The 26929-nt window shown below is 40.1% G+C and overlaps 1 protein-coding gene across 6 annotated transcripts in view; it reads right to left on the bottom strand.

The window, feature by feature from the left end:
- Window positions 1–1363: 1363 nt before the first annotated feature.
- Window positions 1364–26929, bottom strand: part of GABPB2 (GA binding protein transcription factor subunit beta 2) — a 35344-nt gene continuing 9778 nt past the window's right edge. For 3 of the 6 annotated variants that reach the window (XM_042994075.1, XM_042994070.1, XM_042994071.1), the window contains 5 exons: window positions 24501–24639; window positions 16207–16323; window positions 12198–12383; window positions 6864–6997; window positions 1364–6472 (listed from right to left, as the gene is read on the bottom strand). In XM_042994075.1, the coding sequence (XP_042850009.1) occupies window positions 6170–6472; window positions 6864–6997; window positions 12198–12383; window positions 16207–16323; window positions 24501–24639 (879 nt within the window). In that variant the 3' untranslated portion in view covers window positions 1364–6169. The remainder of the gene's footprint in view (window positions 6473–6863; window positions 6998–12197; window positions 12384–16206; window positions 16324–24500; window positions 24640–26929) is intronic. The other 3 variants (XM_042994076.1, XM_042994073.1, XM_042994072.1) reach the window with 2 other exon arrangements.

Raw genomic sequence — 26929 nt, 5'->3', positions numbered from 1 at the left:
TCTCTCAGCAGAACAAAGGCTGTATACACATTTATGAGGTACGCTACCAGATGTACCTTATAATTAATATGTACACAGGGTTTTTGACCATACACACACACACACACACACACACACACACACACACATCAAAAAGCAATTACCTACACGCAACCTAGTACATGGTACGTGTTCAATTTCCTGAATACTGACTTGGAGCCTTGCCTTGGAGGTTCTACTTGTTGAACACAGATGCTTATATGTCCTTGGCTTTAATATTATCATCCTTTATTTAAGAAAGGCATCCTTGGGGCTCTGGGGTGGCTCAGTCCGTTAAGTGACTGACTCTTGATTTCTGCTCAGTTCATGATCTCACGGTTGTGAGACTGAGCCCTAGGTTGGGCTGTGAGCTGAGCGTTAGAGGCTGCTTAAGATTCTCTCTCTCGCAACAAACAGGGTTGATGGGGGGGTGGGAGGGAGGGGAGGGTGGGTGATGGGTATTGAGGAGGGCACCGTTTGCGATGAGCACTGGGTGTTGTATGGAAACCAATTTGATAATAAATTTCATATTAAAAAAATAAATAAATAAAAATAAGAGTAAACTTAAAAAAAAAAAAAGATTCTCTTACGCTCTCCCTCTCTCTCTCTCTGATCCTCTCCCTGGCTCTCTCAAATTAAAAAAAAAATTTTTTTTTTGAAGAAAAACAAAAGGCATCCTTTCTGCCAATGGCAGAAGTGAGAACACTGTACCCTGGATGGGGACCCCCTCTAGCCAGCCAGATGGGTGTCTTCAGCCCTGGATACTAGTAGGGGTTGAGCTACAACCAGGATGCTACTTGTATTTACTTAATAAATGTATGCTGTATTGGACTGAGATAGCAAAACAGCACCTTATTAACTAAGAATGGCTGAGAAGCCAGCAGAGCAAATCTATTTCCAAGCCTTCTTGAATCGCATGTCCTCCCTCCACCTCATATCTTCGTGTTGACTTTACTCCCACACAAGGCACAGAGTCATCTCCTTCAGCTCCTGTGCTCTCATCCTGGTTGTTTGCTTCTAGGGAAGGGAGTGGGAGGATGACAGAAGGGAGGAAGACGTAAGTCTAACAAGCCAGTCAAAAGCTCTCTCCATTCTCATTTACCTCCAGTTGCTCTGCCTGTTAAGAATACCAGCTGAGGAGTAGCTACATAAGGAAAATGCATAGGCTGTGAATGGCTTACAAGAGACCCCAACAGGGGAAAGAAGACCCTCCCACACCTTCCCCTGCTCTGCCTTCATTAGCTCAGCTGGACAGAGAACACTTCCTATTGGAATTTATCTGTGATCAGGAACGAGATACAATTTTTGCCCGGGAGATGGAAAAAACTTCAATGACACCCTGAAATGGTAAGACTTTGGCATTTTATTAAGAAACATCTTTACTTTAAATGATAGTACAAAAATTGTATATATAATATAGATCTGTATAGGTACATATACACACAAAGGCTCACCCACACGCACATACACAAAATCCTCCTCATCAAAATCAAACCCTATTAAAATCCTAAATAAAGAGAAGTATATTTAAGCTTTCCTAAAACATACTGTACATAAAGCTGTCAGAAAACCTGAAAAACTGAGGACATTTTCAGAAGAATCTAGGCACCCCACCCACCCTCCTTCTCTTCTCCACTAACATAAATGACCTTGGCAGAAGGACAGTACACAGGACAAAGCCAGAGAAGGGAGCTGCTATCCGTCCTTTACTGTTGATAGACCAAGATGCCTGAAAGCAACTGGGAAGGGAAGCACGAGGTATAGGCTGTGACCTAGATTAACTGTCAAAAACAAACCATTTCAGAATGAACAGAAAATATGTAATAGGGAAGGAGGGGAGTGGAAAGACGAAGGACAAGGCCCAGATATTAGAAACGACCTATTAATTATTAATGCCTGGGAAAGACTCAATGAGATAAGACCAATGGGGTCACAGAAGCAGAAGAAGTTAGAGGGGAAGGGGGAGGAGAGAGAGATAGGAAATCACAACTTCCTGCCACTAACAAGCCAAACTGCTACTGTAGAGTCTAGGAATGTCACCCCACCCACTAATCCTAAAGAAGCTCCAAGAAGAAAAAAAAAAGTACCAGAGGCTCAAAACTACTTAATTCAAATTCACATCCTTCTTGCTCCTGGTCTCTTGTTAAACATATTGGCATGGGAAAGAGAGTACTAAGTCAGAAAATAGTCATCACATAAAATGGAGATCGATAAGAGCCCAGAATAGCATATAGGTGGTCTTGACATATATTCCATTCTGAAGCTCCTTTTCTGGCCATACAGAGATGTCTGCACAAGCAGTAGAGAACAGGAGACCATTCTCCAGTAAATCTGGATAAAAACTGATTCCTATTCAACTTCCGGGAAGAGGTCAGTATCTGCCTGAAGTCCTCCAGCTCTGGAAGTCTATAATGATGTTTGTGAGGAAACAGCCACACACGTTTTCTCAAAATGATGCTTTCTCAAAAGGATGAGATTTCTAAACTGGGAAAGCAGGTATCCTGCACCATGGCCCTTATCCAGGGTTCTTCCTTATACAGAGATGTCAGGGGTTTTACAGGTGCCAGTCAGCACGCCTACCTGCTGCCATAGGAGTGGATACAGGGGCTTGCTCTGCGGAAGGGCGGCTCCCTCTTTACCCTGGACACCACTCTGAGCTGTTTGGCTTACATGGTGCCATCACACCGCACGCTAAACAAATCTCTGTAAAGCCAGAGATTGGTTTTCCCTGGGGCATGACTCCTCAGGTTTCTCATTATGCCTGTTACAGAGTCTCAGAGAAGGGCCAAAAGAAGGCTTTTTCTTCTTCAGCCCCTTTAGTGAAGCCACAAAAACCCTCTCTAATGTGTTTAATGAAATGAAAATATTTCCAGGTTATACCAGGTACTTTAGAGTTGAACCTCAAATAAACAAAGAGAAAAGTGGGAAAATCTATATGTATTTATAAATGTACACAGTGATATGCACCCAACAAAGGAGTATTAAAAATGCCCTGGTCACAGAACCCTCTGGTAAATTCATTTCTCTTACATCAATATAAAGAAGTCATTTTGTATGCCATAGATTTCTAACACTACTGAGCAGACACAAAAATGTTAATAATTCAATGGTAAGGCTGAAGACGGGGGGGAAAGGCAAAGCCAAAAATAACTACACAGAGATCTGACAGAGAAAAAGAACATCTTTTAAGGCTCTGGGTTCAAAAGCCAGAAATCCTAAAGTCAAGTTCTCCCATACTTCCATTAAGAGACCTCAACTCTGGCATTACAATTAAGAGATCCCACAGAGGTAGTGATAGGAAGGGAACGTTCATTTATATATTTATAAGTAATTTCCCTGAAGCCAGGAACAAGAACAGAAATATTAACATTTCTTTCTTTTTCTCTTGGGGGAAGGCTTATGACCAAAATCAAATGTAGAGCCTAAAATTCATATATTAATACTGATATTGTTAAAGCAGCTTTATTTTAAGGTAGGCAATCATCCTAAGTTCCAGGTTTCTCGGCTTAAGCACCAACTCTGAACCACCTGTCTGTTATTTGATTCTCTGTAATCCAATCTTGCCAATAAACCAGGTGAATCCACCAACCCAGAAGAATCTAGCAACATTTTCCCAACATCCATTGCTGATCCAGAAGGATATGCTAAATCATAAAATGGTACTGCCATTAATGCATTTAATATTTAACTTCTAACTACTTCAAGCGATCCTGACCTACCATTCTCTTCAAGGCAATACAAAGTGGAGACGAAATCCTATTTCTTTTCCTTGGGATGCTAAACGGTGTATTTCAAGTAAATAACAACAAATACCTTTTTGCTACCCACCCCTTTCCAGACATTTCTCTTTTCTCTTTCCCTATCCCAACTCCCTATCTCAGAGACCCCATCATCAAAAATGACTTGGACTGTAGTTAAGATTTTTCTAGGTGAGAATGACAGCCTCCTGCAGAAAGAGAATAGTAAGAATTTCTAAACAGTTCCCCAAAGCAGTAAGGAGCTATGCTCAGCAGGGAGTGTTGGATGGCAACTCCCGTCCCCAATCAGAAGCTACCCCAAAGAGTGAGGGGGCTGGGCCTGGATATCATCTGCAGAGTTAACCTCCACCCCCTTAACAGGAAAGGAAAAAAAAAAAAAAAAAGAAAGAATTAAAGTCAATATATACACAAAGAACATTAGGAAATCATAACTAAAATGACCCTCTCTGTTGTTAAGCTAAGGCTCTGAAATGGCACACAATAGCAGCTTATTGTTAGCACCTGGTTCACAAAGGGACTCAGAAAAAAAAAAAAACATCACACACACACACACAAAAAGGATGATTTGGCAGCAGAAGGCACAATTGTCCCCTCACCCTTACCAACGCTCCTCCACTGCGTTTCATCAGCCACCCTCCCCCACCCCCCCCAAACCCAGAGTAATCTCTCAAGTCCCCGGAGAAAACCTAGTTTTATGGTGGCCAGTAGCCAAGACTCATTTCAAAACTGGTATTTTTGCCTATAAGCCTCTACTAGCCAATTCTGTTTGCTAAATCTGGTTTGGGGAGTTATGTTTTCAGTCTATTTTGAGCCCCAAGTGATTCTGCACCTCTGGAAAACTGCAGCAAATTACTTCACTAATCAAGGTAAATAGAGCCATGTTAACTGTCAAGTTTTATTCCAGATTAAAAATGTATGTTTTCCCCATGATCGCTAATTAAGAAAACCGTATTCTAAACAGTCATTCAAATGTTTAACTTGGCACATCTCCCTCTGGTTTCTTCTTCTAATTTACAATAAAGCAAGCAAGCAGGTCGAGAATGATGAGGGCCCAATTTCAAAAGCAGTAACTTCTGTAATGTAACCTCTCCACAACCTCTCTCTCTCCAGCCATCCCCCCTTTCTTTTGAAAAAACTCCAAACTGGCACACGAAGAAAACCCAGCAATGAAACACTTTCCAGTAGTGTCTAGGCAGAGGGAGCAGGCATAGCGGTAGAGAAGGGAGTCAGGCAGACAAAATTATCAGGCTAAAAGTTCTGGCTCCTTACTTTATGACACTGCTGATTTTTACTCCCTTTGCCATCACACACCGAGCACCTATAAGGGACGAAAGCTGTGCGCACGGCCCGACCTTAAGGAAACAGAACAAGTTACTCATCCGAAGTGAAACATAAAATTCCAACAACACCCTCAGCACTCACCTGTCCCCTGACTTCTTTTGCAATTAAGAGAATACCACGTAAACTCCACAGAAAGGCACACTTAGAAAACGCCACACAATTTTATAAAATTAAAAAGTTGATATTAAACCTTGGTATTATATAAATAAGTGTTTGGAAGCAAGTTGTTCTAGCAACAGACTACCCTCCTGATGGTGATTTTATAAAATCCAGACAGAGCAAAGTTTGGATCTCAAGACCAGATTGTTTCATAACCCCACAAGCTCTTTCTGGCCACCTTCCAGCGTTGTGGAAGCACAGCCTGGAGGATTTTGGATTGACATACACTTCTCCCACGTAAACAAGTTCTCTTTCCTTTCCAGTTTTTAAATATTCCATTTCAGTTTCTTAAACTGGCATCTGAATTATGGACACATAATGGATGCAGAGTTAGTGAGGCAATTACCAATTTCTTTTCAGTGAAGTGAGCTCAGGACAGAAGGGAATGCCTGCTCCTTTGGAAGTGGAATAGATCTCTTTCTCTTCCCAAAAGCTTGCTTCTAACCCCCTTCCCAGTTAGTTTCCTTCTCTACCAGGTACACATCGATCTAAGGCATATTATAAGGTCACCTGATGGTACGATTATTAAAGGCCCTGTGTGTGTTCATACTAGGAATGTTATCTTAAAATCTTCTGACAGTCAGTTGTTTAAAAAACAATCAACCAACAATATCCAGCACTCTTTTACCTCTAAGCTTAAAGCAGTGATGATGGGAGCTGGAAATTTGGTCCTTATTCTTTAGGTCCCCCAGAAGAAGTATTCCCCTGATTTGGCTTTGCATTTTCCAGTTGCATAGCAAGCCTTCCTGAGTCCAAGCACTGTGCCCTGCTATAGTTTTCTTCTTTAGGACATCCTTTCTTCTTTAGGACATGATTACACAATGTGAGTCCTCTGTATTTTCTTTTAAAAAGAGGAAAAAGACGGACACAGTCCAAGTTGTGGCCCTCGCATGTTAAGATGAAACAGTTTCTATGGAAACTCCCGCATGCGGCCCTGTCGTCCCTGCGGCCCCCACGGTAACTCCCGCATCTCTCTCTTTCAGCTCTCCCTCTGTAACCACCACGGCATCTACCTCCGCCACCTCTTCGACCACGGTGAAATCAACTCCGTTGGGCTGCTGTCGGGCCATAGCCTCTAGCTTAAGGCGGTACTGTTCTGCCTCCTGCTCTTTCTTTAGGAGCTGGTGTCGGTACTCCTGAGCTCTTCGATTGGCCTCCTGGAGCTGCTGCTGTAGGAGCTCTCTTTCGGTGCCCTCCTGTAAAAGGAAACCACATCACCGCCAGGTAAGAATTCCTGATCCCTGGTCATCCAGAGAGTAGACAAAAATATAAACAAGGGGGGCACCGGGGTGGTTCAGTCAGTTAAGCGTCTGACTTCAGCTCAGGTCATGATCTCACAGTTTGTGAGTTCAAGCTCCACGTCGGGCTCTGTCCTGACAGCTCAGAGCCTGGAGTCTTATTCGGATTCTGTGTCTCCCTCTCTCTCTGCCCCTCCCCCAGTCATGCTCTGTCTCTCTCAATAATAAATAAACATTAAAAAAAAAATTTTTTTAAATATATATATATAAAGAAGGGTCCAGGCCTTCTTCCAAGTTTGCCTTTTGAGTATTTTCTGTCTCTTCTCTCTACCACTCCTAAACACGTTACCTTGCTTTCCTCCCCACTGTTTGTCATCTCTTCTATCCTTGGTTTCTTAGTCAGGGGCAACTTCTCTGCTTCTTCTTCCTCTTCTTCTTCAATTACAGTCTCTTCTGCAACCTGACCAGCAGGTACAGTTAGAACTACAAGCCAAAGGACACCAATTGGAGATAATGAATACATAGTAAAACAAAGAGGTTTTGCCTACTTTCAAGTTTGTTTTTTTTAATTTTTTAAATTTCTTTTGAGAGAGAGAGAGAGAGAGAGAGAGCGAGCACACAAGCAGGGGAAGGGCAGAGAGAGAGGGAGAAAGAATCCCAAGCGGGCTCCACACTGACAGGCGCCTCACTGACTCCTACTGCTTGCTTTAAATTAGAAAATAAACTGCAAGATGTTATCTGAAATCTTATTGTTCATATCTCTTCGGATTTTAGAATCAACAGGTAAAGCACAGCCTTACAGAGAGAAACAGAAAGGATTAGAGAGGCAAATCTGGAAGCCATGCAGTCAACAACTAGGTCTGAGGCTCTTATATAAAGATGTCTCACTCTAGGTTAGAAGCTATGGCTGATAAGCTTACAATTCTTTGTTTTTATTTTGTTTTTTTAAATGTTTGTTTATTTTTGAGAGAGTGGGTGGGAGGGGCAGAGAGAGAGGGAGACACAGAATCTGAAGCAGGATTCCGGCTCTGAGCTCTCAGTACAGAGCTCGATGCAGGGCTCGAACTCACAAATGGTGAGATCATGACCTGAGCCAAGGTCAGATACTTAACCGACTGAGCCCCCAGGTACCCCGCCTTACAATTCTTTAGGAGTGATTTGTCTAAAGAAGGCCTAATGTCTTTACATAAGATTTTTGAGAAACTTCACATGAAAGCAGCTGGCCATTCACTGTATCTAATTTGCTTAGATATTTATAGATAAGTGAGTGAAGGGTTAAAACACACATCCTGTATTACACATCTATCAGTATGGCTAGAATTTTAATAATACCAGATACTGACGAGGATGTAGAAAAACTGGATTATTCATAAATTGCTGGTGGGAATGTAACACTGTACAGTCACTCTAAGAAACAGTTTGGCAGTTTCTTACAAAACTAAACATGCACTTACCATGCAACCCAGCAACTGCACTTTTGGGCATTTATCCCAGAGAACTGAAAATTTATGTTCCCATAAATCCTGTACAGTATTGGTCATAACAGCTTTATTCATAGATAGTCCAAAACTAGCAACACACTTAAATGTCCTTCAATGAGTGGTTAAACTCCATACCATGGATACTACTTAGCAATAAAAAGGAATGAACTACTGATACAAACAGCAACTTGGATAGCTCTTAAGGGAATTATGCTGAGAGAAAAAAACCCAATCTCAAAAAGTTATATATTACATGATTCCATTTATATAATATACTTTTTTAAATTAATTAATTAGTTTAGAGAGAGACAGAGCAAGTGGGAGAGGGGCAGAGAGAGGGAGAGAGAGAGAATGCCAAGCAGACTCCGCACTCTCAGTGTAATGTGGGGCTTGGACTCATGAACTGCGAGACCAAGAGTTGGACGCTTAACTGACTGAGCCACCCAGGCGCCCCTATAATGTTCTTGGAATGACAAAAGTATAGAGGTAGAAAACAAATGAGTTAGTGGTTGCCAGGGGTTAGGAATGGGGTGGGAAGGGAGAGGGCTGTGGACATAAAAGTAGCACAAGGGATCCTTGTGATTGAACTGTGAACAGAGAACAGTCACCACCTGACTGTGGTGGTCCTAGAACAAATCTACACATGTATTATCGTGCATAGAGCTAAGTATATACACAAATTAATGCATATAAAATTGGAAAAATCTCAATAAGGTTGGTAAACTGTATCAATGTCAATTTTCTATGTTAAAGCACTACTGCAAAATGTTACCAATGGGGGAAACTGGGTGATAGGTACCCTCAATTTCTCTGTTTATTTCTTACACTTGTACATAAATCTACAATGATCACAAAATAAAAAAGCTTAAAATTCTATTTAGGTTTTAGGGTACCTTATGATTTTTGTTTAAAACAGAAGATTTACCTAGTTATTTGGTTTGGTTGATTTAAAAATTAGCTTGTGAGGTGCTTGCATGGCTCAGTTGTGAAGCATCTGACTTCAGCTCAGCTTATGATTTCACAGTTTAGGAGTTCAAGTCCCACACTGGGTGAGCTGGAGCCACACTTCGGGTAAAACACGAGCCCTGTTTTGGGTGAGCCCTGCTTCTCTCTCTCTCTCTCTTTCTCTCTCATCCTCTCTCCCTCTCTGCCTCTCGTGAGATTCTCTCTCTCTCTGCCCACACTCTCTCACTTGTGCTCCCCCATCTCTCTCAAAGAAGTAAAATAAAATAAAATAAAAATTAGCTTGTATTCTGTGGGTACTCATCAATTGATGGCAATAGAAAACAGCTTAGATATCAGCTAAGTGGAAAAGGAACTTTAGTCTGGGTTTTAAAACTTTCTGCAGATAATTCACAAAATCTCAGCTGTCCTTCTGTCCTTCTGTGTGCCTGGTTAATACATTTGTAAAAAGCAGTGTAGTTCATCCAGGCAAAACCTCAATTTTTTTCTCTTTGAAACAACTCCATTCTCATTTATTTAACTCCATTATAAGCAGAGTCTCTTACCTACCCAATGAAGCCCCCAAAGCATTAAATGATAATTATGTTCACAAAAACATCAATATTTCCAAATAAAACCATTAAGAATTTATGATACCAAAACTTGGATTATAAAGGTTTAATTCCTACTCTTTCTTCCTATATTGCAAAGATCCACCAATTTAAAGTTTGAAAATTATAAAATCCCCATCATTATTAGGCCAAGTGAAAATTTTGGTGACTCAAATTCAATAAACCAACCCTCCTCTTTTCAAACTCCAATTTAAAAAAAATTTTTTTTAAATGTTTATTTATTTTTGAGAGAGAGATAGAGTGTGAGCGGGGGAAGGGCAGAGAGAGAGGGAGACATAGAATCTGAAGCCGGCTCCAGGCTCTGAGCTATTAGCACAGAGCCTGATATGGGGCTCGAACTCACAAACCGTGAAATCATGACCTGAGCTGAAGTAGGATGCTTAAGCAACTGAGCCACCCAGGAACCCCCATTTTTCTTTTTTTTAAAGTAGGCTTCACTCCCAGCACAGAGCCCATTGTGGGGCTTGAACTCACGACCCTGCGATCAAGAGTCTGACGCTCAACTGACTGAGCCCCTAAACTCCAATATTTTTAAAGAATGAAGTTGTGTGATTAGTTTCTTTCTTTTCAAAAAATAATTTACAGATGTATTTCTTGAATAAGTAATACATTCACATGGTTCAAAAACTAAAACTATAAGAGTATATATAGTGAAAAGCCTCCCATCCATCCCCATGTACTGTCTCAGCAGGCAACCAACGTTTTCAATGTTATTCTTGAATGTTCTTCCAGAGATGGTCTAAGTCTACGAATATATTAGCAAAAATACATATATCGCTCTCTTTTTAAAAAATACAAATGCAGCATATTCTATACTGTCCTGCATCTTGCTCTTGTAACTTCACAATATAGTTTAGAGATAAGATCATGCTAGTATATAAGGCATTTCCTCATTGTTTTTAAATAGCTGCATACTATTTCAAAGTGTGGGTATAACAATTTCTTTATCCAGTTCCCTATTGATGTATACTTAGGTTGTTTTAATTTTTCATTTTCATTAAAAAATTTTTTTATTTAGGGGCATCTGGATAGCTCAGTTGGTTAAGCCTCCAACTCTTGATTTTGGCTCAGGTCATCATATCGTGGGTTGTGATCAAGCCCCAAGTTGGGCTCTGTGCTGACAAAGTGGAACCTGCTTGGGATTCTCTCTCTCCCTCTCTCTGCCCCTTCCCCACTTGTGCTCTCTCTCAAAATAAATAAATGAACATTAAAAAAATAAATAAATAAATAAATAAATAAATAAATTTATTTTTATTTAGGGGCACTTGGGTGGGTCAGTTGGTTAAGCATCCAACTCTTTTTTTTTTATGTAAATAATTATTTATTTTGACAGAGAGAGCACATGGGGGAAGGGCAGAGAGAGGGGGAGAGAGAATCCCAAGTAGGCTCCACACTGTGCGCAGAGCCTGACTTGGGCTCGATCCGATGAACTGTGAGATCATGACCCAAGCCAAAACCAGGAGTGAAAGTGACTGAGCTACCCATTTGCCCCAAGCATCTGACTCTTGATCTCAGCTCAGGTCTTGATCTAAGGATTGTGAGCTCAAGCCCCGTGTTGGGCTCTGTGCTAGGTGCGAAGCCTAATTTAAAAAGAAAAAAAAAAAAAGAAAAAATGTTTTATTTGAGTATAGATGACACATAATGTTACATCAGTTTCAGGTGTACAACACAGTGATTCAACTTTTCTATGCATTACGTTATGCTCACCACAAATATAGCTACCATCAAATTAGGTTCTTTTTAATCTTTGATGATTATAAATAATGCTGTAATTAATAACTTAGTATATATTTCACTTGTGTGTGTGAATATAAATTCTTAGAAAACAACTTTTTAGCCAAAAGGTATGTGTATCTAATACTGACAGATATTGCAAACTGTTCTTTAGAGAATACATTAATTTACACTCTAACCAGTGATTTTTTTTTTTTTTTAAGATCAAGTATTCTCTATACCCAACATGGGGCTCAAAGTTACAACTCCGAGATCAAGAGTCCCATGCTCCACCAACTGAGTCAGCCAGTGATTTATAAGAGTGTTTATTTTGGGGCGCCTGGGTGGCTCAGTCGGTTAGGCATCTTGACTTTGGCTCAGGTCATGATCTCACGGTTTGTGAGTTTGAGCCCCACATTGGGCTCTGTGCTGTCATTGCAGAGCCCACTTCGATCCTCTATCTCCCTTGCTCTATGCCCCTCCCCTGCTCACGCCCCCACTCTCAAAATAAACATTAAAAAAAAAAATTAAAAAGTGCCTAGTTCCCCACACTTTTGACAATACAGTATAATAATGGTATCTCAGTACAATGTTAAATTGCATTTCTCTTGCTATATATGAAATAGGTTGAACACATTTCCATATTTTAAGACCTATTAGTATTTTCTATGAACTACTGGTTCATATTATTTCCTCTTTTCTATCAGATTATTGGCTTTTACTCACAAGTTTTATATATATTAGGGAAACCAGGCTTTCCCAGCCTGATTTCTGTTTCTTTTTCTATCTTGGAGCATCTTTGCCCCATCTGGCATTCTGCTAGTCCCACTACTTGCTTTAATGCCTCATTTTCAGAAGAATGTGGAGTGTGTAAAATATCTTTTAATACACACTTGCCTAAATGGGATAACTCACCTTGCTGTCCATCTTGCACAGTTACAATAAATGGCTGGCCAATGCTTCCGGCAGGGACTGCAGTTTGAATATTACCCAGAGGGACTCCATCAGTCACTATGGTGATGACCCTTTGGCCTCCACTCCCCACCACTTGCTGGATTGATGAGTCAACGGAATCTCCCTCTATGATTTCCTCTGAATTAGCTAGAGATGACAAAAGTGAATTTGAAATTTCAGCTTTTTAAAAAACAGGAGTTTAACAATTTCAGCCTCCTTGAAATTGATAATAAATATCAGGGATAGGAAAACTTAAAAAAAGAAGTTAGATTCAACAGTTTCTAAAGCAAGCTTTTGTGAACAATGCTAAGTCAGAGGAGAAAAGAAAATAGTGAATGCTTTAGAACAGTATTTTCTAAAATGTCTTCATTGAGATGTTAATAGCTTTCACTAAGGATGGGCCCTATGCAGAAATGTATTTTCAAAATGCCAGTTTAAATATGCTTAAATTTTTTGTTTGTTTTGTAAGAAGTATTAGAAACCCCAACAGGCTAATGAGCACTGTGATTCTCCAATAGGGGTAAGATATGCTGAGTTTCCCCAGCGTATCTGATCATGGAATTCTTTTCTCAGAAAGCATCTTGAAAGTCTAAATAAATCTATGGAACTTAGAAAAATAATTATAAATTAGAGTATATCTATTTCTGTAAGAAAATGGAGGTATTTAATAGTGAATTAACAATAATAAGTAGTCAAAGCACTGAAGAGGTCTGATAGACACAAATGGTAGGTGGCGGGGCGCCTGGGTGGCTCAGTCGGTTAAGCGGCCGACTTCGGCTCAGGTCATGATCTCACGGTCCGTGGGTTCGAGCCCCGCGTCAGGCTCTGTGCTGACAGCTCAGAGCCTGGAGCCTGTTTCAGATTCTGTGTCTCCCTCTCTCTCTGCCCCTCCCCTGTTCATGCTCTGTCTCTCTCTGTCTCAAAAATAAATAAATGTTAAAAAAAAAAAAAAAAAAATTAAAAAAAAAAAAAACAAAAAAAAACAAATGGTAGGTGGCTTCTCCCATCTGACAGATAAACAATAATATTAATAGCAACTAACACCAACTACTTACAGCGTAGCCCCAGGTACCTTTCTAAGAGCTTTATATATATTATGTTAAATCAAGATATTCATGGGGCACCTGGGTGGCTCAGTCAGTTAAGCACCCAACTTCGGCTCACATCATGATCTCACGGTTTGGTTCGTGGGTTCAAGCCCCATATCAGGCTTTGTGCAGACAGTGCAGAGCCTGCTTCGGATCCTCTCTCTACCACTCCCCCACTCACACTCACATGCTCTCTCTTAAAATTAAACAAAAGGATGCCTGGGTGGCTCAGTCGGTTGAGCGTCAGATTTTGGCTCAGGTCATGATCTCACAGTTTGTGGGTCCAAGCCCCACATCGGGCTCTGTGCTGACAGCTTGCTCAGAGCCTGGAGCCTGCTTCAGATTCTGTGTCTCCTTTTCTCTCCGCCCCTCCCCTGCTCACACTGTCTCTCAAAAGTAAATAAATGTAAAAAAAATAATAATAATAAAAATTAAAAAATGTTAAAAAAATTTTAATGTGTATTTATTTCTGAGAGAGAGAGAGAGACAAAGCGTGAGTGGGGGAAGAGCAGAGAGAGAAGGAGACACAGAATCTGAAGCAGGCTCCAGGCTCTGAGCAATCAGTACAGAGCCCGACGTGGTGCTTGAACCCATGAACTGTGATATCATGACCTAAGCTGAAGTTGGTTGCTTAACCAACTGAGCCACCCAGGTGCCCCAAAATAAATAACTGTTTAAAAAAATGGCTAAGATGGTAAAATTTAGGGGCACCTAGGTGGCTCAGTCAGTTGAAATCTGACTTTGGCTCAGGTTCTGATCTCATGGTTTAAGAGTTCAAGCCCCGTGTAGGGCTCTGTACTGATGGCTCTATGCTGACGGTTCGGAGCCTGCTTTGGATTGTCTGTCTCCCTCTCTCTCTGCCCCATGCGCTCTCTCTCAAAAATAAATAAATAAACACTTAAACAAAATTAAAATTCAGTTTGGTAATTAAAAAGCAGGGGGGGGGGGGCGTTGCGCCTGGCTGGCTCAGTCAGAAAAGCATGACTCTTGATCTTGGGGTCGTGAGTTTGAGCCCCACATTGGGTGTAGAGATTACTTAAATAAATAAAACTTAAAAAAAAAAAAAAAGGTTTTCAGTTTGGTTAGTCAATATCCCCAGTAACTATTAGGGAAAAGAGTTCTTACCACTATGGAATTTCTTTATCTAAAGAGTCTAAGGTAAATTTTGCACTAAATGGGGTATGGACTATCCACACGAAACACATTCAGGTGGTTAAATGGAAATAGAGCATTCACATCTCTTAAAAACAAAACACAGTTAAATGTTATAGCTGAAAGAACCTCAACAGATAATCTGATCCAACCATCCAACCTCAGCCAGAAGTGAGGAGACTGAGACCTGGAGAAGTTAAGTAATTTATTCAGTCAAAAAGCGAATCAAGGGCGCCTGGGTGGCTCAGTTGGTTAAGTGTCCCACTTCGGCTCAGGTCATGATCTCAAGGTTTGTGGGTTCAAGCCCTGGGTTGGGCTCTGTGCCAACAGCTCAGAGCCTGGAGCCTGCATCCAATTCTGTGTCTCCCTCTCTCCCTCTGCCCCTCCCCCCGCTCATGCTCTGTCTCTCAAAAATAAACATCAAAAAAAAATTTTTTAAAAAGCAAATAAAAATAACAAACACAAGTTAAATATATTGTTTTTCCCTTTGCCATGGCACTCACTCATACATGTGTGAATGGAGATCTTTATGATTGCTGCCAGTCGGAAAAATAGGATTGGAGGAATGTTCTCACACCCAAATGTCAATGGCAGAAAGAAATCAGAACAATCTGCCTTCATTTATAATGGAGCAGACTCTGCCAGAGGGCTCCAGAAAGATTCCTACATGACTATTTAGCCCTACCTATGACTATTTGCCCCTACCTATATGGAGCTCTAAGCCTTTTCCCCATAGACTACTGGCTCCCACTAAGTGACTTGAAACCTCTTTATTTTAAATATCAGAAGGGCACTATACAGCGTATGTCACCCCAACTCTATTAGAAATGCCAAAATATGGGGGTGTCTCGGTGGCTCAGTCAGTTAAGCATATGACTTCGGCTCAGGTCATGATCCCACAGTTTGAGTTTGAGCCCTGCACTGGGCTTTGTGCTGACACAGAGCTTCAGATTCTGTGTCTCCCTCTCTCCCTGCCCCTCCCCACTCATGCTCTGTCTCTCTCTCTCTCTCTCCCAAAAATAAGTAAACATTAAAAACAATTAAAAAAAAAAAAGAAGTGCCAAAATATGATCTCCAGTGAAAATAAAAGGAAGCCACCCTGAAGTACCCAGGATATGACGAGAGAGGTAGCAGTCCTATGTATTTTGACACTTTTATAAACACAACATATCGAAGCTGCTATTTTGAATCATCCTATGATAGCATCAGTCAAAACATAACATAAAGTATTTCCCAAATAATCTTCTAATAGAAGACTAAACACTTCAATCTGAAGCAACTGGAGTCAGGGCAAACAAACTTGAAACTGCAAAAATACAAAGAAATTAACTTAGACATTCTATAAGATTATTCAGCCATCTGATTATACTACTTAGTCATTTTTCTTTCTGATGCTCAATGACTCTACATGCCTCTTTCCTAGATTTATCTAATTTACTTCATGCAAATTAAATCTGCTGGAAATGTGAAAACAGAAAGAAGAAATGGTGATTCAGGGTGTCTGGGTGGCTTGGTCAGTTAAGTGTCCGATTCTTGGTTTCAGCTTAAGTCATGATCTCACAGTTCATGAGATCGAGCCTCTTGTTAGGCTCTGTGCTGACAGCACAGGGCTTGCTTGGGATTATCTTTCCCCCTCCCTTGATGCCCCTCCCTCTCTCTCCCAAAATCAATGAATAAATTTAGAAACAAAGAAGAAATGGTGATTTGCCCAGCAGATATCCCTTACCTACCTGTGGCTCTGTGGGAGTTGGAGAGGGGGGCTGAGGCCTCAGCAAGAGCTGCAAGGGTGGCCAGCACCGAGGTGGTGGAATTTGCCAAGTGTGCTGTTGAGGAGGCATGGGGGTCACCTATTTTGGTAAAAAAGGCAAATGAGGTCTGGTGTAGAAAATAAATGGAGATGAACTAAAAATGGCTTTTATTATCTGGGGTACCCGGGTGGCTCAGTTGGTTAAGCATCTGACTCTTGGTTTCAGCTCAGGTCATAAACTCAAGGTTTGTGGGTTCGAGCCCCGGGTTGGGCTCTGTGCTGACAGTGTGGTGCCTGCTTGGGATTCTCTCTCTCCCTCTCTCTGTCCCTTTCCTGCTTTCTCTCTCTCTCTCTCTCTCTCTCAAAATAAATAAACATTTTAAAAAATGGCTTTTATTAAATCAAAACCTCAGCTTTTCCTTCCTTTTGCTCTCCCATACAAACTGATATAAACCAATGATTGTGGTATTAACAGTTTGGAAGGTTTAGAAAAGTTTTTCCTTTAAAGGGGATTAAGGTAATATGCTTGGTACAGGGCCACTACATTCCCCACATTTGCTCATTCTCTTGGCACTGCCAGTGCTGAGCGTTAGTAGCCGGCAGCCCAAGAGTGCCGCCCACTCACTCGGCTGGCTGTACAGAGCTCTGCTTGGCAGCAGGTGGTAAGGACACAGAGTATGACTTACCCTAAACTATTGCTGCTGTGGGAAGAGGCTCTGCCTGGGCTTTACTTAACCACACTGCATCTATCCATCAGCTAGACAGGTGAGAAAGCATAGCACTGACCTCTACTGCAGGAACAGTTAAAAACCTGACACTTCACTTACTGAATGTCAAACAGTAGTACGACCAGTTTGTGCTAAAAACAATTACTTACTTATCTCATGATGCACTTAAAAAAACAACTATGTTTATAACCTTGTATTCTTATTTCTGTGTGCTATTCTTACAACTACGCTCCAGGAAGAAAGTGCATTAGACCGGGCAACAGCCATGCCTAACTTTATTTACCAAAACTATTACTGAGGTGCCTGGGTGGCTCAGTCTGTTGAGCATCCAACTCTTGACTATGGCTCAGGTCATGATCAAGACACACATCGGGCTCTGTGCTGACAGCACGGGGCCTTCTTGGGATTCTCTCTCTCTCTGCCCCTCCCTGGCTCATGTTTATGTTAAAAAATAAACATTAAAAAAAAGTATGACTTCACAGTTTTGCATAAATCTAACTTTTATAAAATAAATTGCATTTCACTGTCTTTCATTATAACTTCAAAGATACTTTTGTGTCAGTTGTGAATTTATTGCTTCTCAGCTCCAAATCCACCCTGTTTTGCCTTGCCTTGTCATACTTAAGCTGGACCCTTATCAATATTTCTTGACAATTAGCATGAAACTACGTTTTGTCATACAGAAGGAGTGTCTGCTCCCTAAATTGGCTATTCTGGTATTCTTTAGAGTTCTCCTCATATCTTAGTAGTCAACCACTATTATTAATAATTTTTGTAAGTTATACATACATTTAGATATATTCAAATTATGTTATATATTATGAAAAAATTATACAACTTGCCATGTAGTTTAGTCTCCTAACTGGGCTCTGATTGTTTTATTTAAAAAATATTTATTTATTTTGAGAAAGAGAGTGGGAGAGGGGTAGGGAGAGAATCCCAAGCAGGCTCTCACTGTCAGCGCAGAGCCTGATGTGGGGCTCAATCTCACGAACCATGAGATCATGACCTGAGCCAAAAGCAAGAGTCAGATGCTCAATGGACTGAGCCACCTAGGTGACCCAGATACACTTACCCACTTTTTAAATGTACTCTTAATTTTCTTTAAGATTTTAAGTAATCTCTACACCCAATGTGGGGATGGAACTTGCAACCCCGAGACCAACAGTCACATGCTCTACTGAATGAGCCAGCTAGGAGTCCCAATACTTTTTAAATAATGTTTTTTAATGTTTTATTTATTTTTGAAAGAGTTCAAACAGAGGAGGGGAAGAAAGAGAGGGAGACAAGTATCTAAAGTGGGCTCTGTCCTGACAGCAGCGAGCCCGATGTGGGGGTCAAACTCACAAATCATGAGATCGTGACCAAAGTTGGACACTCAACTGACTGAGCCACCCAGGTGCCCCTTCAATGAACTCTTGATTTTTATGTTTTCTCACTACCTATGCTTAAAGATTCTTTCCAGCCTTTTGTCTATCAAAATGCCAGTTAACTGTAAAATAAAGAAATTCCTATTTAACACTCTTTGTAATAAATCCTTCCACAGAGCAAAGGATCCTTTCCTGATATGATTAATGTAGGTAATTTAACTGGTTTATAAATTTAAATTTCAGAAGATTTGCCTTAAAAAGGTGGATTTCTGGGGCACCTGGGTGGCTCAGTAGGTTGGGCGACCAACTTCGGCTCAGGTCATGATCTCACGATTTGTGGGTTCGAGCCCTGCATCGGGCTCTATACTGACAGCTCAGAGCCTGGAGCCTGCTTTGGATTCTGTGTCTCCCTCTCCTCCTTGTGCTCTGTCTCTCTCTGTCTCTCAAAAATAAATAAACGTTAAAATTAAAAAAAAAAAAAAAAAAGGTGGGTTTCTTGTATAGTACTCTTAATAGCTACAAATTATCTTCTTTTTAAGTAGGCTCCATGTCCAGCACTGAGTCCAGTGCGGGGCTTGAACTCATCACCCTGAGATCAAAACCTAAACTAAGGTCAAGCATCAGACACTTAACTGACTGAGGCACCCAGATGCCCCCAAACTATCTTCTTTTAAGTTTATTTATTTTTTTAGTAATCTCTGCATCCAATTTGGGGCAAAAACTCATAACCCTGAGATCAAGAGTTGCATGCTCTACCGACTGAGCTAGCTGGGCGCCCCAGCTACAAATGATCTTACTCAAAGCTTTTGGATGACGACGGTGGCAGTGGTTGATTAGGGTGGAGATAGTGATGATAACCCTGTTTTATTCTAATTCTTTGATAAAATATGCAGGGAACCAAACAGTCTGAGTGGAACACAGAGTGCCTGACCTCCAGAAAGGAATCTATGTCTATCCCATGACTTCATGCAGAGCAAGATCCAGCTATATTCTCTAATGTTCCTACTAAATTCATGCTTTTCCCATCACTCAACTTATCATACCAAACACTGACATAAGAAGTCACAGATGAGGGGGTGCCCGGGTTGCTCAGTTGGTTAAGCATCTGACTTTGGCTCAGGTCATGATCTCATGGTTCGTGAGTTCGAGCCCCACGTTGAGTTCTGTGCTGACAGCTCAGAGCCTGGAGCCTACTTTGGATTCTGTCTCTGTCTCTCTCTCCTCCTCCCCCACTTGCACTCTGTCTCTCTCTGTCTCTCTCTCTCTCTCAAAAATAAATAAATATTAAAAAAAAAAAAAAAACCTCACCAATGACACAAGGAACAATTTTTAGATATATATACAGTAACACCTAGAATTGTAAGTTGTTCTGTGAGTGTTCCACAAGACCAGCAAACATATCTAATAAATTTTCACTTGATAAACAAGTGATGTCTTGCAATACGAGTAGTATGTGACACCAAACATCACATGATCACAACTGAGCCAATGGGTCTCCTCTCTCCTCTCTTTCTCACAGCAGCATTGTGGGTGATTGTCTCCCATGCTTGGATGCTTGGTCTCAGGGGCAGTATTTGGCAGAAATCAATGATATTTCAGAATGTTGGAAGGTGCCCACAACTGGCACTAGTGTATTTTTTGTCACTTCCAAGCACTTATAGACAGTCCTTTGCTTTTTCGTACAAGAGTAAGCTTAGGAATGCTTTGCTTCATTCTAGGTCAGGCTGCCTGCAGATATGGACCTTTTCCTCTGCTGCCTTATTGCCAGTTACATTAAATACAGTAACGAAGAGTTTATGAATACTGTATTGTTGTCAACATCTGTGCAAACATATACAATGGCCCTCATGCAGGAAAAGATTCCACTGAGCCAATGGAAAGCAGTGATTCCATTAGTGATAGTGATAGTGATTTCGTCCTACAAAATAACCTCTTCTCTCTCTTGTCTCCCTCACACCAGCCATGAAGATTTTCAAAGGGAAGTGCAGGTTAATGTGTTTATTCTTCTTTATATTTTGTTTTATTTATTAATATTTTATAAATACTATTGTTTATATTATTTTATCTGTTTATATTATTTTATTGATAAAATATATAAATATTTTCTTTATTAATTTGTATTACAGTATTATAATAATTTTTATATGCATATTTTGGGGTTGTAGAATGAATCATCTGAGTTTCCAGTTTTGTTTTTCGTTTTTTTTTAATGTTTATTTTTGAGAGATAGAGAAAGACAGAGCATGAGCAAGGGAGGGGCAGAGAGAGAGGGAGACACAGCATCCAAAGCAGGCTCCAGGCTCTGAGCTGTCAGCACAGAGCCTGACATGGGGCTTGAACCCATGAACCGCAAAATCATGACCTGAGCTGAAGTCGGACACTTAACCGACTGAGCCACCCAGGCGCCCCTCCAATATTTCTTATGGGGAAATTCACTTTGATATACAAGTGCTTTGGATTATAAGCGTGTTTAGGGAACAAATTATGCTTGCAAACCAAGGTTTTACTGTGTGTGTGTGTATATATATATCTCCCTCGAGGAGGGTAGAATGTATATGGCAATAAGTTACTAGCAATCCAAAAACAAAGTTGTTATTATTTTACCACAGTTAAAACACACACACACACACACACACACACAGACAGACACACACACACACACACACACACACACACACACACACACACACAGCTGTTATAATTAAAGTTCAAGTAGGCCAAACCTCAGATAGGTCACTCAGCTAAAGTAGAAGAGCTAGGTAAAACTACTTTTGAGAAAGTATTATATACTTTTCAGTACATGATGATACCAGGCTAAGGGTGTTCTCCCTTTGATTACTAACTCACCTAACTCCACTCAACAGCAAAATGAAGAAAGAACATTTGTGAGAAATTGGGTTTAGTATTCTGACATGCACAGTTGAAACTGAAAAGAGATGATACCAATGATCTCCTCAGACTTATCCCAGTGAATTCTAGAAAAACAAGGTACTTTACTGTTAAACAATATTGCTTCCTTCTCCTCAATATAAGACCCAACATCAAATAAAGTAAAATGTGCATGGATGCTGTTGTTTTGAAATGAAATGACATTATCAGTGAAGACTCTTGTTACCAATTCAGAATGTGGCTTCGACAAACTCTATGTCACCACTTAGGGGAGTGTGCTATGGTAAGCTAGGCAATTTCAATGAGTTGGTGAAAACTAGATCCAGAAAAACTACATAACTTGCCCACATCACACAGGTAGTAAATGTCAGAGCCCAGATTAGAATGCAATTCATTACATCCCAAAGCCTGTACTCCTTATGAACTAATACAAGATATTTATATTTGACTTTGGAGTGCATCTTATGATCCTACAGAAATAGGAAATTCATCTCCATAACTTTGTTTTGCCCTGGTTAATGTTTAATTTAGTCTAGCTGCCTTTTTGAATGGCTGCAGTTTGATGGTAGCACTGATGATCAGTGATATCTTTAGTCACAAATGGAAAAATGAAAGCAAGCTTTATAATCTGAATTTTATCAAAAATATCCATCAAAATGATAATTCTAGGATAATGTCAGTTAATTCTTCTTGTGTATGTGTGGTAGCCCCTCCCTTTCAGTTAATTCTTAAAAATATTACTGGATGAAAAAAATATCACTGGACGATGGGAAATAAGAAGCCACCCACCATTCGGGAAAAGAAAATCCTTTAACCCAGTTGAGTAATACAACCTGAATTTGTCTTATAACTTTTCTCATCTCTTTTATCTGCACTGATTATCTCCCCTGAAGGGGAAGAGCTAGGTAGAATCGTTTCATGCGTAAGACGACACTGGAGAGATCAGGTCTATTATGTAACGGTTTAGCAATCTCAATTTGTGGTCAGCAACATACAGAAGAGAGAAACGATAGGTCTGCTAAAAGCAACATGACGAGCACAATAGAGGCCCATGGGAAACAAGGCTAAGAAGCTCTATTCTAAATGTCTTCAACTTTGCTTATCATTTCAGGTCAGGGTCTGAAGAATTTCAATAATTAGATTACCAACTCTAGTTCCTTTCACATATTTGTGAACATATAACTTAACTAGCTTCTTTTTTTAAATTTTTTTTAAAGTTTATTTATTTATTTCGAGACAGAGAGAGAGCAGAGGAGGGGCAGAGAGAGGGGGAGAGAGAGAAAGAGAGAATCTCAAGCAGGCTCCACATCATCAGCACGGAGCCCGGTGCGGGGCTTGAACCCATGAAACGTGAGATCATGATCTGAGCCTTACCTGACTGAGCCACCCAGGCACCCCTAACTTTACCAGCTTCTAAAGACTTTTGGATTATAAAGGCATTTGTTCTAATCACTGTGGCCTGAACCACAACAAATCCAAAAAGCTGTGAATATTCTGATTATATGTATACTTATTTTTAAGCTAAACCTTTTGAATCATCCGGCTGAAAGAAAAGCACAGTGATTTTAAATGATAGTCGATGGCCTACAAAATGAAGGTCTCTACTGCCCCCCTGAGGGCATAACTGAATTAACTTTCATTGAGAAGTTACATTTTCATTTAATACTATTACTGAAGTCCTGCTATAAAATGGAAATACAAATCTCACTCGAAGTCTCACAACCACCTCATAAAGTATGTATTATTATATCCCAATTTTGTAGATAAGTAAAGAAGGCTTAGACAAAGGTTTTCCCAAGGTCAAGCATGTAGTCAATAAATCAGTATTTGAATGCAGTTCTAAATGTAAAATTCTATGCATATCATGTATATGCTTGTTTCTTTTTGCCACACTGCCTTTCCATAATAATACTTCATTCATGGTCTTCCTTTGATATTATATAAACTTAACTAGGAATACAATGTCCTTTTTTTTTTAATTTTAAAAATGTTTATTTATTTTTGAGAGAGAGAGAGAGAGAGAGAGAGAGAGAGTAAGTAGGGGAGGGGCAGAGAGAGAGGGAGACACAGAATCTGAAGCAGACCCCAGGCTCTGAGCTGTTAGCACAGAGCCCGATGTAGGGCTCAAACCCACAAACCATGAGATCATGACCTGAACCAAAGTTGGATGCTTTACTGACTGAGACACCCTGGCACCCCGCAATGTCTTATTTTTAAATGAAAGTCAGAAACAGAAAAAGAAACCAAGTCAGTTGGAAAATTTATTTAAATGAAGACACAAGTCCCCTCACTGTAAAACAAATATATGTAAGGAAATGTTGAAAATAGCTCAAATTGCTTTTTATTTTTATTTTTTTAATGTTTATTTTTGAAAGAGAGAGAGATAGAGACAGAGCAGGGGAGGGGCAGAGAGAGAGGGAGAAACAGAATTCAAAGCAGGCTCCCGGCTCTGAGCTGTCAGCACAGAGCCTGATGCAGGGCTCAAACTCACGAACCGTGAGATCATGACCTGAGCCGAAGTTGGACACAACCGACTGAGCCATCCAGACACCCCTCAAATTGATTTGTCTTTTTAAAAATGTTTATTTATATTTGGTTTTGGAAAGAGCAAGTGGGGGAGGGGCAGAGAGAGCAGGAGAGACAGAGAATCCCAAGCAGGCTCTGTACTGTAGGTGCAGAACCCGATGTGGGGCTTGAACTCATGAACTGTGAGATCACGACCTGAGCCAAAATCAAGAGTCAGACACTTAACCAACTGAACTACCCAGGCACCCCTATTTGTTTTAGATGGATGTTTTTGTTAAAAACATAAGGATCTCAAAAGATGCTTTTCTCTATTTTGTTGTTACATATGTTCCCAAGATTGCAAACTGAAGCTCTTACACTTTATTCAAATAATCACATGTACCTCTTTTATAGCAGCACTCCAACACCTATTTATGTTTATTCTGGTTTATTTGTCACATTTTAGACTATGGTACTTAACTGTTTTCCCTAATGGTACCATGCTGAAATACCCTTATATTTTCATTTTGTGGTTACATATAACCCTTCCACAGATTAATCTGTAAACTATTTTACTTTTAATACAGTAAGCAGTCATGTATAATCCCTGTGTATGATCTTCCCTTCCCCAAGAAAGAAAAAGTGCATTAGCTTTAAAATTTATTATAAATCTTCTATTTGTTACATATTTCAACAAAGGACAGGCTATCCATTCATCTCATAGGAAAAACAGGGGCTGTGTTAATTTCAAGTCTAAAATAAATGCCATGTTATCAAGATATTACCTGAGGTTGTTTTGGTGTTGGTTGAAGAAACAAGGCTGGCGAGGTTGACAACTTCTCCAGATGTGAAGATGAATGGGGTGGCCACAGTCACAGGGTTGGCTCTCTCGGGATGAGCATTCACCTGATTCTGCATCGCTTCCTACAAAGCAAGTCAGGATAGTTCAAAGTCAGAGCTCGTTAGCTTTAGTTATACAGTCACTGAGCAGCCGCTGCACCCCAGTGCCCTGTGGAGCAGAACTAGTTGTGGCACACAATGTCCCAGGGAGCTCAAAGTTCTCATTAAGACTACTGGTTTTGTTTTGTTTTTCCAGACCAGGGCAACAAAGATGTTAGGTTGCTTTCCCAAGTTTATTTCTAATTTTAAAAAAAGAAGTGTTATTATTTGCAAAAAAGTGTATTACTTGTAAAAACTTCTAGACAATTCACTTTACCTGTCTGGATCTTGTTTTTTATTTGGAAAATGAGGGAAGTGGCCTAAAAAGTAATTTGCAGCTCTAAAACTCTACGATCAATTAATTATGTACAAGTCAATGCGCTAGCAAGAGATCCCTACAGCAAATCTACAGAGAACAATATTCTCCAGAGTTTTGTCCAACTACTTGTTCCACTCTGCCAGTGAAGAAATTCCTAAGAGAATATATAACAAGCAAATAAATGAGTGCCAGATTTTAAAGTCTAGTGCCATACCTGCACTTTTGCTTCCAGGGGTATTTGTACAATTTAGGTGTAAAGATGCTTATCTAATTTTCTAACTTTCAGAAGCAGTTTTCTACAAGCATAGTATCTACTTCAAAAGTCCAGTTATGAAAGAGCTCTAAATAAGGAATTAAAGTTGAAGAGTACAACCAGTCTATAGGGAACCATCTGCCAGGAAAAACAGACCCCTGAAAATGCAACAGAAATGGCTATTTTTTACATATAATTATCCCTATGACCAATAGCTTCAGGTGAAACAGATTATCCATTCTCTGCTTACTGTTAAATTCCTTCTTGAATCTGCTTCTTCTTCTATACTCCACTATTGTTTCCTTAATTCAAGCCCCTACTGGCCCTTCCCTGGCCTAATGAAAGTCACATTGAGTATCTTTTCTCTCAGGTCTGTGTACCACACTCCAAATGATCATCTTTAAAAAAAAAAAAAAAAAAAAAAAAAAAAAAAAAAATTTCACAGGAGCACCTGGGTGGCTCAGTCAGTTGAGCAACTGACTCTTGATTTCCGCTGAGGTCATGATCTCATACTTTCATGAGTTCAAGCTCCACATCAGGCTCCACACTAACAGTGGGATTCTCTCTCTCTCCCTCTCTGTCTGCCTCTCCCCCGCTCACTCTCTCTCTCTCTCAAAATAAATAAACTTAAAAAAAAAAAAACACCTCAGCTTAAAAAATAAATAAAATATTTAAAAATTTTAAAAAATGGGGGTGCCTGGCTGGCTCAGTTGGTAAAGCATGGGAATCCTATTAATCTCACGGTCCTGTGTTCAAGCCCCACGTTGGACGTAAAGCTTACTTAAAAAAAAAAAAAAGAAAGAAAGAAATCTCAATTTTCTATTTAAAAGCTTCTATTGGATCCCCATTACCCACAAAATACTCTAAACCCCTTTGCATGTAACAGCCCTACACTCAAAACTCTGCCTAACCCTTAAGCCTTAGCTCCTTCCACTCCCAAACTCCATTTCCCTTGCTCAATCTCTAGTCACAAAACATATGCTTTCTTGAACATCCCATATCCTTTCATACCTCTATGTCATTGGCTTGCTCTTTTTCTAGCCTAGAATATAATTTTCTTACTTCTCTGCCTACTTCTTTAAAACTCAGTTCATGTTCTACATACATATATATATATATATATTTTTTTTTTTTTTTTTTTCCCAGTAATCTCTGCACACTCAGTGTGGAGCTCAAACTCATGACCCCAAGATCAAGAGTGACATGATCTTCCGAGTGAATCTGCCAGGCGCCCCTCTATATACACTTTAATCTTTGCATTAAGCATCATTCATACTCCCTCTTCTGAGGCCCTGCAATGCTCGATAAATACCAATGTATCAATGTAATATTGTAATGCTTGATTTCTTGTCCTTACCTTCATCACACTGTAAATACTCCAAGGGCAGGCATGTCTTATCAACCTTTGTATCCTTCATCCTATTACTCCTTGATATACAAGTGCTGGATTAAGAAATTAAGGGGTGAAATAATCACAGCTCCTTTTTAATTCTGAGATGGCTTCCTTATGACTCAATATGCGTTAGAGCTATGTACTGCCTCGTATCAGTTGATGTACATTCAGAAAACATAAAGAGGCTTTTAGTCCCAAGTCAAGCTCAATTAGAAAGGGAAATTTTCATGGAGAAAAAAACACTCTAAAACCAAAGAAATCTTGTTTTTATACTAGCCATAACACTACTCTTCAATCACCGTGAATAATT

This window comes from Panthera tigris, chromosome C1, assembly GCF_018350195.1.
Source record: "Panthera tigris isolate Pti1 chromosome C1, P.tigris_Pti1_mat1.1, whole genome shotgun sequence".
In the NCBI taxonomy this organism is placed as follows: Eukaryota; Metazoa; Chordata; class Mammalia; order Carnivora; family Felidae; genus Panthera; species Panthera tigris.
This window is presented reverse-complemented; position numbering and strand designations above follow the sequence as displayed.